Source organism: Frieseomelitta varia, unplaced genomic scaffold (genome assembly GCF_011392965.1).
Source record: "Frieseomelitta varia isolate USP_RPSP 00005682 unplaced genomic scaffold, Fvar_1.2 scaffold_787, whole genome shotgun sequence".
NCBI classification, from domain to species: domain Eukaryota; kingdom Metazoa; phylum Arthropoda; class Insecta; order Hymenoptera; family Apidae; genus Frieseomelitta; species Frieseomelitta varia.
The window spans coordinates 512,562-525,340 of NW_025110575.1; the positions used below are offsets into that span (position 1 = coordinate 512,562).

A 12,779-nucleotide genomic window follows, 5' to 3' on the forward strand; every position below is an offset into this window, starting at 1 on the left:
ACTGATTTATTAGTGGTAAACGTAGAATAATTTTCGGGTGAGTTTAGATATTCAACGGATATTCATCGAATTTATGAAATGTGCAATAACGTGGTATCGATAGATTGAACCGCGTTCCGATTACCAAGTTTTGGGCCAATTTTTATTACGAATCATGCGAAATAGCATTACTCCTTTGTTGAACTGCCCAATTTTTTTGCCGTTTGTGTGCTCATTGGAAACAACTACGATGAAACAGAATGATTCGATAAATAATTCCAATGGAAATTTGAAAAAAAAAAGTTCCCATCAACTCTCGCAGAACAGTGCTTTGTTTCGTACTCGATATTAAAATATTTTTTAAAATATCTGATTTCGGCGAGATGAACAATTTCAAATAAAATACAATTGCACGATCATCGAACCGGATTGTCGTCCTGAAATGCGTCCTGAAATGTTCGCGAAAGATCATAAAACGGTGAATAAAAGCGAACGAATAATTTCTTTTTTTCTCTCGTGTCGAGTGGTGCGAGTTAATGCGTCCGAATTGTGAAATTGTTTGAAAAAAAAAAAAAGAATCGGCGGACCGGTCGGACCGAGATCGTGTTTGCACGCGGTTCAAATTAAATTGGCTGCCTCTGTCATTCGGTTGTTTTCACTCGTGCATTAAAAATAGGCGATGATTTATTACGTAAACGACGAACGATTCCCCCTCCCTCGCCCCCGGTGCGGGCCAGTTTCATAAGAGATCACAGAGAACATGACGTTCCGCGGAAAAATAAATGTTCCGCTCCATTTGTCGTCCGTGAAAAATCGTCCAAATTCGCCACGAATATTCCCGATGAAAGTGTCAGAACGTTCGACTATCGACCGCTCTGCAAATAATAATCCGAGCGATACGCGTGCTGAAATTTCCGGAAATGAACTTAAAAATTCTTCGAAAATTTACGTGCGTTTAATAACAGCTGTAATTTGGATAAATCGATTTCACATTATTTTATATAACCTTCTATACTGCGAATATACGCGTACGCTGTACCTGAGCTTAATCTGATTCTTCGGAAATTCACTTGCGCTTAATAATCCCCCGATATATTATTCGAAATTATTCTGTTTGCAGTTAGTCAGTTGAATGATTAACAATGCAACACAACGATTGTAACTTATATATGTAAATTGATTTCGAATTACCTTGAGTCGTAAAATGAATGGACCAACATGAAAGAAATTATATTCCAAATTAATAATTACTAGACATTGGAAGAATAAAAGGAACGATAATTATCCTTAAAATACACACAGTGTCTTATTATGATACATTCACGATAATTAAATACGCTCGTAGGAGAATGATCGGACTTACCACACGTGTATACTACTTTTAAATACGTCCTGCTCTCCGGGCTGCATGGCTCGCCGAACGTCGAACTGTTCGCCACCACTGAGCACCGTCGTTTCCCATGGCACAAATTCATCACGGTTTCCGTCGCGTACGACGCCATGCAAGCTGTAACCAGACAAAATTGATCAATTCGTTGTTGCTGCTTCGTGCACGAGAAGGGGAGAACGATACCGGACCTTTCAACTTGCCAGAAATTAAGCGGGGATCGAGTTCGTCGAATGAAAATTGAATGTCGGATTAAAGATCGACTGTGACTACTTCACCGCGTTTAATAGAACTGTCAACTTCATCAATCTACGCTTAATAATCCTCACGCTCCACATCAATCCGAGGCATCGCACTCGCGCGATGAATACAAAGCACCACTTTATTGCCTTTTTGTTCACTTCAAATCGGATTTCTCTCGATTTAGCTCCCTTTCCCTTTTTTTCCCCTCTTTCTTTTAAATTCCCTTTGTTTCGAGAGCGTCCTTCGTTATTTTATTATGGAATTTTGATTTGGGATCGATTTTGGGGACGATTAAGCGAAGCACAATTAATTATAAGTATAGCGAGGAGTGAAAGAAATGACGTCGATGTTGTCTTTTAATTGAAAAGTCGAAATTTGATAGTTGTATTTTTATCTCATTTTGAATTATACGTAAACAGAAAATTTAACCCAATTTCTCAGTTTATCAATATGCTCATTTATTACTATCTACCAATATTTATTATTAACAATTTGAGTTAGTAAGTATTTATAATTCAGAGCAAAAACTTTCTGACAAAAATTCCAGACGCAACACTGCCTAAATCTTCGCAATACGTGATCACTCTACAAGACTTTCATGTCAAATATCAAATAAATAAACGCTTCCGAAATTTTCACCACCTGTTTTTAACGGAATTAAATCACTGAATTTCACTGAATTTCTCTACCCGATAGTTGGAAATGTGTCAGAACCGGAAGCCGCTTGTGCGTGTTGCTGTCGCGGTGGATTCCTTTGTGCGAACGACATGGTGGAACAGAACGATGTATCACGTGGCCAAGAAACAACCAGATCGAAACGATATCGTGAGTGACAATACGAGCAGTGGACAATTCGAGAGACGACTATTACGTGTACTTGATCGTCGTGCTGGAGCGGAGCTAAAGAACAAAGAAGCCTCTGAACTGTTTACGCATTCCCATCAACTATATAGAACACTCTAAATTTGATACGAAAATTTATTTTTCTCGTATGAATCTCCGTCTGATCTCGGAAATTTTAATAAAATCCCTTGTCCTTTAAATGAAATTTGCAAGAATTTCCAGCTACACTATAATATAATTTCTGACGACGATAAAAATGATCGTTTTTATCGTGAAATTTTCTACAAAATATCGTTTCTACACGACGATGCCTCGAAAGTATTACGGAACTTTTCTCAAAACTTTGCTGTCCAAATCCTGAGCCTGTAACTGTACAGATTTATTTCATACTTGTACGTCTGTGGAAAATATATTGATATTCGAATATAAAGATCTCCGCGAGAGATTCATTTTTGAAAACGACAGAAACAAAGGGCCATTCATTTCAATATGTCGGATGGACTATGAACGGCTGGAGAACGAAGACCGCGATAATGAGAAGCATTTGTCGAAGAATTCGCTGGCTAACGAGGTCACGAAGAGCGAAAAGTCAGCGCATCGGATAAAGGAAACCTTTTACAGAGAGTGATACGTGGCCAATGGCATTTCAATGTTTTCGGGGACTGTTATCCTCACGAGAATGCCGTCTGGGCAGCAGCGTCACGAAGGGGTTGATAGCGACCCGACCTCTGCTCCACTTTCTCTGCAAAGTCCCTCACGAATTCCGGCGGACTTCGAATCGATTCGCACGGCTATTGAATGTAAATGCGCAGTTTTATGGATCGCTTTTATTTTAACTGCATGTTCCATTTCGAGAAACTTCATGGAAGAGCAGGATGAAAGAACGAATGTTTCTCAAATGTTTGGGAACTCGAAATGTTTCAGAAACGTGTATGGCTAGCTGTCTGGGAGAGAAATTGAACGTTGACTGTTACGTACAGTTACATTGGTGGAAGAAGAATGTTTCAATAATTATTTCTACGTTCTTATCAGTACTTTTATAGGCAATCAGATTTATTTGATTTATTTCCTATTAAAAATTTCAGAATTAAATCAAACGTTTCACAGCCGTATTATTTTCGTAATTATTATTTATTCCTCGATATATATATTATTATTAATATCCTCAATGTTTTTAAATTATTTTTACTCATATTTCCAAATTACAATATTATTTTTTAACATTTCTGTCGTTTTTTCTTTTTTTCTTTTTTTAATCAACAGCACCCACAAATATTTGCGCATCAATTTAACTGCACGGTTCGTCAATCTGTCAATATTTGAACTGCATCATAAAGGCGAGCTTAAAAAAAATTTCAGTTTCGAAGACTTCAAAGGAAACGATAACTTTGTCAAAAATGAAATTATTCTCGCACGAGGGAATACATATACAAGTGGCGTGCATATGCATAGCTTTTTCGGAAGTCCATCCTTTAAACATGCAAAGTACGTAGGATCAAAGAATAATATTTCGTCCGGATGAAACAAGCTTCTTGAGGGATATCGATATTGTCATGAAACTATCTGAAAAAGCGGAATTGCTCTTTGAGATTCATAAACTGCTATTATAACGTGTATCTTGCCTCAACAGGCCGGCCATGAATGTTTACGCTCGCGTAAACATTTAATGACGCGACTAACTTCCGAATATCTTCTTTTTTTGGTCGTTAATCTCCTCAAGGGCTTTTACGGTTTCAAGAACGATATTTAGAAGAATTATTAACATGCTATCTTGCTAGAGCATTTTTTTAATAATTTTCTTCAGACCTGTAGACTCATTTTAAAGTGATCTATCAAAACTTTGGTCGAAAATTTGGTCTCGGTGAATGCTTCGTAATTTACGCGAAATAAAAATCAACTTTAAAATTCCTAGAATTCAAGATTAACCTATCTAGAAATATATCTCTGGAATTATTGTCAGAATGAACTCGAAAGCCACGATTGCTATGAACTATTATATTTTCAACTTAAACGTATCATTTTTAACAATTCTAGAAGAGAAGCATGGAGAAATTTTCAAATCAATGAAAATATTTATTGCTTTACGAATAAAATAAAAATTGTTTCTCAATATTATTTCCAACTTTCGAAATTTGTAATTTGTTATTTTTAGGAACGGCCACTGCCAATTATCTCGCACTTTTCGATATATTCACTGCGCTGTGTATTTTCGATTCTTTAGGAATAATATTTAAACATGAGCCTTTTTTAAAGCAATTTACTCACTTTCTTCCTTCACGTCGTGGGGCTGGGGACACTGAAGGGATTCGTACTCCGTTCTGCCGAACGATGCACTGAAGATGGCAACCCTTTGGCCGGGGTGGCAGACAAGATTGATGACATCGTTCTCGCAGGCAACTTTACTCCTGAACTCGTCTGGAACGTAAGGCAAGTTTTTAATAAATTCATCGTCCCGGCTTTTTATTGTCACGCGAAACGTAATTACAAGCTAGAATTCTGACAAGTTGGAAGCACGGGTATGAACTTCAATTTCGAAACTTCTCGATTCTCATAATTCAATCAACTTCGAGGAATTTTTATCCGTGTTTTCTTTTTCTGTAGTTTATCTGCCAAGTCGTGACCATTCAAAACAAAAATTCTGATTTTTGTCTGGTTAACGGAAAAGAGAACGCAATTGATATTTTAATATCGTTTCACTCGAAAGATATTTGCACCGCACTTTTCGTTACGTTCTGTTTTTGAGAAATAACATGACATTTTCAGCGATACATTTTTTAAAGCATTTTACCCCAGGATGATATTTTTTTCCCCCACCGAGCACTACAAACGCATCAATATTTATCGGAATCTGATATTTTGTATATATTTATGTTCTTTTATTTCTTTGCTTTTTTTAAAATTTATATTCTCTCGAAGTGTATTACAATAGTTATTCGTACTATTTTACGTCCCGATATTCCTAGATATTTGTGCTACGAATTCGTAACAATAACTCACACGTTTTACAAGAATGGAATCTAAAAAGTAAATTCTAGAAAGATAGTATTTATTGATAAAACGTGGTTTTTATCTGTTACAACGAGAAAAATAACATAATAGTAAATCTAGTGTTAATTCGTCAATTAATTAATCGAACTTACATGACTAATGAATTCATATCTAATTAGTCAAAAACTCTATTAACGCAATATTACTATTAACAAACATTGAAGATACGTATGAAACACGAATATCGAATGTCCTTCATTTTTATTAAATACTTTTTTAAAAAACACAATTACTAATTACTCTATTCATATATCAAATTTTACGAAAACTTTGTCACCTTATAACTTGAAATCCCGACATTATGAACGTAAATTCAAAGAAACATATATTAAACTTTCACCTTCACATACTATTAAAACCTCGCAATAGAAATTCCCCCGCTTCTTATTAAACGACGAACGACGTTTTACTTTTGTTTCAGTATATTTCACTATGTCTCTCAACGTAAAATGCACCGATGTGCGAATAAAAATTTTCTTATCGTTGTTAAACAAAATGATTAATTTTACTTCGACATACATTTACTTTCCCGTTGGAGGTGACGTTTCGACGAAAAATTCTTCCTACGTTCGTGCATCATCTCTCTGTATTTTCGTCGATTGGCTCGTTTCCGGCACTGGGAACGTGTTAATTTCATTCTTCACTGATTTCACGAGCTCGGTGTATAGCTCGATCCGGTGTGGACTACGCCCACTGACAATCGCGTAAACGAGACAAAACGGGACAAATCGTTTTTGCCAATGGTATACAGGTTTACCGATAAAACCTGCGTCGTCTCGTCACGGTTCATGTCATCCGCGAATTTCTACGGGGGAGCTAACCTAACCGGATCGAGCATTCTCTGCGTACGATACGTTTTTGCGGTGACGATCGCCTGGCGTTGCAACCTCATTGGCGCGGCATACGGTGACATTCCTCGAATTTTCACTTGTTCTTACACAAGGTCGACGTACACCCCGCCTCGGTGCATTCCCCTGAATTCCACGGATAATTACAGTCAGGGGATCGATAGTTAAGCCAAGTAAACGTTCCTCTTTTTTGAAAAGTTCCACGATTCTAAGGAAACGACACACTCTCAAAGATCTCTGCTCGAAACGATCTAATTGATGGATCTATTGAACTACAATCATCATCTCTTTTTAACTTGATTTTTATCTTGAAATTTAGGATTATTTATTCACGTAGGGTCACGTTATTTTCTTAAAAATTGGACAAACCAATATGCGAAATATGTATAAGATTGACAAACTTCTGAGAATTTGGAATTTATTGATGAAAGTGAAATAGAAATTCCTATTTTTGAAAAATTCGACGACTCTATTCGATAGATTTATTGAAACACGACGATCATCTCTTCTTTAATTTATCTTGGAACTTAGGATTATTTGTTAACGTAGAATCGTTATTTTTTAAAAAGTTAGATATATAATACACAATGTAAGATTGATCAATTTCTGGGACAATTTATCTCCAAAAGTGGACGTAATAAAGCAATTTTGCAAACGTGACTAATTTTAAAAATATTTACAAGATAACGAATCCGTTAATTAAACTAATAATAGTGCAGAAGATAGAATGCATTAATTATACAGAAGAAATGTAGAATCGCCTGGCAACTGCTAATTATAACCAAGATAATCATTTTTGTCGTAACGAGTATCCTATGAATCCATTTAGACAATCCGTAGGATAGCTTGCATAAACTTCTCGTTCTAATGGCATAGCATTAGAAATTGATATTCTAGAATGTCAATTATCCAGACATTAATCATCCATTAATTGATTCGCCAACGAATGTATTCTCGTCGACGGAAATTCTTGTCCCGAAGATGTAGGAATAGTCACGTGCTTGCGTCAAGGATTATTAGATTTCTATACTTGGGGGTTTCATTGTGCCGATGATCGATAGCGGAAATACCATTACTACATTAAACTGATTCCCAGCTTGCCAGGTAATCGTCGAAGTGCGGTATTAGATTGTAAATTGGCAGTTTGGAATTCACTGTCTCGCTGCTTGAAACACTTTAAATTTTTAATTCAGCCATTTTTAATTCACCGCGTTTAATAATGTCGTAAGTCATTTAATCGAAAACGATCTCGCTAAATGATATTTAAATAATCGATCGAAACGAACGATAAATATTTATCCGTTTTATTGCTCCGGTGTATTGCAATGTCGAGTTGATTGACAAAATGAGGATACAAATTATTATCACTAGGATTTATTCCAACGAGCAACGATAGTTGATAATGTAAATTATCGAAGAAAGACGAGCAACCAGCGATAAAGAAGATAAACAGCGGCCATAATCTGAAGATATTCGCAATGGATTTCGCGAAACTGTCTAATTGAATTGTAAATAAAATGATTATCTTTGGCATTCAAAACGCGCGCATCGTTTTCCTGCATTTCCAAAATATTCCGGCCGAATAAACGCGCTGAAATGTTAAACTGTTTGTTACGTGCTCCATCGTTCAGCCTTTCGCGAGAAATTATTTTGCATTTCGCTGTGTACTCCACAACATTACGTATTTATAAAAATCTAATTTGGACGAAATTCATGATACAACTTAAAACTCGTCTCTACGTAAAGTTTATAATTTATCCAAAAAAAGAAAACCGGCGAGAGAAATTACGCAGCTGCGAGAAAAATTCTTTGAACGCGTTGCAATGTACAATTTAATTGAAATTTTTCAGAAACTTCGCATAAATGCGGTCATATATTTTAGATTTAATTTCATAATTAAATTTACACTCACGGAAAAAATATCGTGCAACTCTAGTGACAATATTTATATCTGTATCCGTATATCTATATTTATATATATATATATATATATATATATATATATATATATAAATATATGTCAACATATGAATATAAATAATGTCAATATAATGCAAAACTTTTTCCGAAATAAATTTACTTTTGTTTGTTTCAGTGCGCCGACCGTAAAGGATTAATTCTCAATGAATGTAGAAAAAATTTAGTATTATTACTGTGCTCACTGTGGAGGGTGGCTTCCTCAAAAGTCACGCTCAAGGCGGTCTTTCGGAGCGCGAATCTCTCGCGCGTGAAACGAACCGCCATCGGCGGTGCTCTCCTCAAGTCGTCGAGCGCACTTACGCGTTTCAGACAAAGTGTCGTAGCTCTGCTTCATTGAGTCGTCGATTTACGCCGCCTCTTCTCCGCGGCTTTTCAAACTTCACTCGCGGCCATCGAAACGCCTCTTCTCGGTTTTGTGAAAAATTACGAGAACTACGGTGGAGAACGACCTCCATCGTAGGTTCGTTTCTCAACGACACTTTATTGCCGGGAATATATATACGTGAGAGACAGTTTAAAAAAGTTTCGCGATGAACGTGGAATATTCGAAAGATATATTCGGTTAACAGAAGTTATCCGAGTATAATTGATGGACGGAAAGAAGAAATCAGGGGGTGAATGGACTTTTCTTTTTATCATTACTGGAAAAGATTTCTTTTAGAAAAATGAGCAGTTGCGAATTCTTTAAAATTTCTTTCAAGATAAAATAGTAACATTCAAGATAAAACAGTTAATTCAAAAAATAATTTCTGTGTCTGAAAATTTGGACAGTGATGCGAATCGAATTTCATTGGAAAAGTACGTAAAATAAGAAGCCTTTGATTGAAAGTCAAAATTACGAGAACGAGAGAGTTAAAATTTTCTTCCAGAGGAACTTTCTGGTATCGCAGTGACGATAATCTCTTTAGAAGAATTTTATTTTACGCTTTAAACACGCGAGGAATTTTTCCTTTTTTACTACGGGAGTTAGTAGAACGTTCTTCTTCCTGTATACGCGAAAGAGTTAATAATTACTCGAAAACAGCCACTTGGGCGAGACAGAGTTACAAAGTAACTGGTCGGGCATGTAACGAGCCTCGTCAAAGGAAAGGAGAGTATATACAATGGTTCGTGAAATAAGATAGCAAGACGCCGGAATTTCCTCATCGAAGAATCCTCCCGGGCGGAACGTCCAGTCTGAAGCTTTAATTGGCAAGAAAAAAAGAGGAGAGGGGTGGAAAAAAGGCGTGATACTGTGGATGCAAGAGGTAATTCTTCCAGAGCACTCGAAGCGACAATAGACCCGGGCACGAAGCTTTTTCAGCAAGCAGCTGCCTCTTCGATCGACCCAGTTTCGATGGCATCTCGAGTTCTCGAGTTCGCGTGTGTTCTGTAGCTATGATCCGCCTATAGCTATGATCCCCTCGTAAGATTGCCAGAGATCACGGTAACGGAGACAAGACGGAGAAAGTTCTATTTCTCCTATTACTAACGACTCGTCTTGTTTTGTCGAGGAGATCTTGAAATGAAATTTTTTTCAACGGTTCTTGATTCTTCGAGGAAATCGAAGATATCCGAGTTTATTTACTTTTAGGAAATTGGCATTTTCCTTTTGCGTGAAAACAGTGGCTTTGCTGTTGCAAATGTATCGTATAAATTTAATATATAGATTTGACGCAAGTATACGTTTTACGAAACTTAGAAATTCTCACGAAATTTTTGAGGAAAGGTTTTTTTTAAAGAGAAAGTATTGCAATGTTTGACGATTTAAAAATGTATGAATACTAGGAAATCAAAAAACGCGAGCATTTGGAAATCTGTAGATGTAAAAATGTGGAACTTTGAATTTTTGAACACTTGAAAATTGGTGAATAAAATATTCGTGACAGATTTAGTTCAAAATTGTCAAAATTCCGACCACTATGATTTTTCAATTCGCTTCTAAATATTCAATCGTTCGCGTGTATTTGACAGCTTATCAAAACTCGATTTTCTAAAAAAACGATGTGTCATACGAGAAAAAGAAGCTTCATTCCGCATATATACGACTTTCTTAAAATTATTTCAATTATAGAATAGTCTGTATAAAACTTAATTGTTATTTTTTATAAATTATATTAATGATAATTTAATAATAATTAAATTAGATTAATAGTATTAACAATTTATTATAAATTTTATTATTTATTATTTGTTAACGTGTGTCAATTTGACAGACACAAATTCGCTGGCGTCGGCGCAAAAGAAAGTGAAAGAATACACGCGCGATGCAGCCGGACAATTCAAACGTAATGAATCAAGAAGACGAATACACGTTACACGTGTCACATTGTGTGCCAAAACCAGACGACGCGACGCCTCACGTGTCGACCGCAAATCTATGCGACGACACACGTGTTACTTATTGCGCTATACCGTCGTTAGCTAAACGTGCTTCATTTGACTAATTTGTTTTTCTTTGTGGTCCAGCCGAGGACGTCACGCCGTTTAAATACGCACACCGGGGTTTTGTTCGAAGATTGATGGGACTCAGCTCCGAATTGAGTGTTCGAGATTGAGTTACACACGTCCAGTTGAATATTTCATGTGACATATTGTAGTTCTACGTATGAAGAATATTCTATGTAGAAAAAACGTATAAAAGAATGCAAGAGGCGTACGAATGCAATAACATTTTTAATCCATTTTTTTCTTTTTGTGTTTACGTGTGTCGAGATGAAATTATTTAATATTTTGTGCGTTAGACAATATAATTTTTACAAATATTCACGATAAACTAGAAATCGATTTAAAGTTTTCGTAAAATTTCTGATTTCCGAGTATTATTGTTACACCGAGGAAGAAAAATTAACGAAGCTTGGGAACAATTGAGAAAAAAAAATCCTCACTTGGGTTTTAAAATGTTCGTTCAGGTAAGAATCCATTACATTCATTTACTCGGACAGATTTAAGAGACGCCTAAATCAAGTGCCAGCGAAAAGAAATACTCGTCGAATAAACGATCCAGGGGGTCTATTAAATAAATTCAATCGATATCAGGATTGGATCTAAATCTTCTCCTCAACAACGAGGAGGAAGAACTCTAAAAGTACTCCTTAACGTTACTCCGCACGTTTATTTCGATTCATGTCTCCGAATAAATTGACTTAATCTCCTGTCACTTGTAACTTTCGAGTTCTTGTGATTTAAGCCACGATCGAAAAATGATTCAATTTAATTTCAATCTTCCGAATATTAATTGTTATTTTGTGGCGGAGGTTCATTCATTTCTTCATTCGCGTGAAAAAGGAATTTATATACTTTATATTACTTTATATTAATTTATATACTTGATATTTATATATTAATATTTACGTACTTTTCACTTTGCGCGAAAATAAATTATCGATTATTAAAAAGAAATTAGAAGAGTAAAACTATTAACAACTGCGGGAAAAGGAAATTAATTAGCAATAGAGAATAATATAAAAATAGTATCTAATTAAAATTTTCTATTGCAAGATTCATTACCTTTTTTATTTTTATCATTCTATCATAATTAATCGATCATTTTAATCGATTTTAAACCGGTGAAAGATTCGTCGAAACGAATGGCCAAGTCCTTCAATGGTTTTGCAAATATTTAAGAAACGGTGCCGACATACAAAATGAGAGAATTAGCGACTGACGACCCGAGCAATTCGTTAAACGCGCGAATTCACAAAGAAGAGGAAGTGTTTCAATCATGCCTGTCAGATCAATGATGTCTCAATCAGCGACGTGAAACATAGTATTTTATATTGGAGTCAGCGTTCGCTGCTTTAATGGATTTTCTGAATAATTTGTTGCCCCATGGAGAGAACGTATGAAAAGAAAAAAAAATAAAAGAGAGAGAGAGAGAGAGAGAGAGAGAGAGAGAGAGGTAGCGTAAACGCGAGCAGAATACGATGGATGCTGAGTACATCGACGTCGTATTGACTTCGCGAAATCAATAATGACTGTCCAGCCAGTGGCGTGAACAACCAGTAAAAGTGTAAAAGTTGATTTTAACCAACTTCATCGGAAAGACGAAGGGAAGGGAGAATTAAAAAACGAGATCCGACTCCCATATTTTGATATTATCGTCGAACACGCATGAAGAATGAACATTGAAAAGTTGCTTGACACGTCCTCCGACCGAGTTATTTTAAGCGAACGTTGTTTAAGCATGAGTCTAATACGTTTTCGTCGTTATTTGGCATTTTTTGAATTTTATCTTCGTGCATCGGAAAGAATTATATCAGAGGGTATAAAACTAACGAAACAAATGTTTTTTAAATATTTCATACTTCAAATCTAAAACAAATAATCTCCTATGAAGATAGGCTCTTTTCCTTTGTATCCTTTTGCAATTAGAATTATACAATAAATATTCGTGAAAAGGTTTACTTACGGTGAGAAAAGATTATGTGTTAAAATATTTCGTGCGTACTTAAATTGACGAAAGATAAATA

General features: G+C 35.8%; 1 protein-coding gene across 6 annotated transcripts in view; it reads right to left on the bottom strand.

The window, feature by feature from the left end:
- The window catches only part of LOC122535915 (protein eva-1), a 332,052-nt gene that overhangs the window by 83,673 nt on the left and 235,600 nt on the right, over window positions 1-12,779 (bottom strand). For all 6 annotated transcript variants that reach the window (XM_043667835.1, XM_043667831.1, XM_043667833.1 and 3 more), the window contains 2 exons: window positions 4,718-4,867; window positions 1,343-1,486 (listed from right to left, as the gene is read on the bottom strand). In XM_043667835.1, the coding sequence (XP_043523770.1) occupies window positions 1,343-1,486; window positions 4,718-4,867 (294 nt within the window). The remainder of the gene's footprint in view (window positions 1-1,342; window positions 1,487-4,717; window positions 4,868-12,779) is intronic.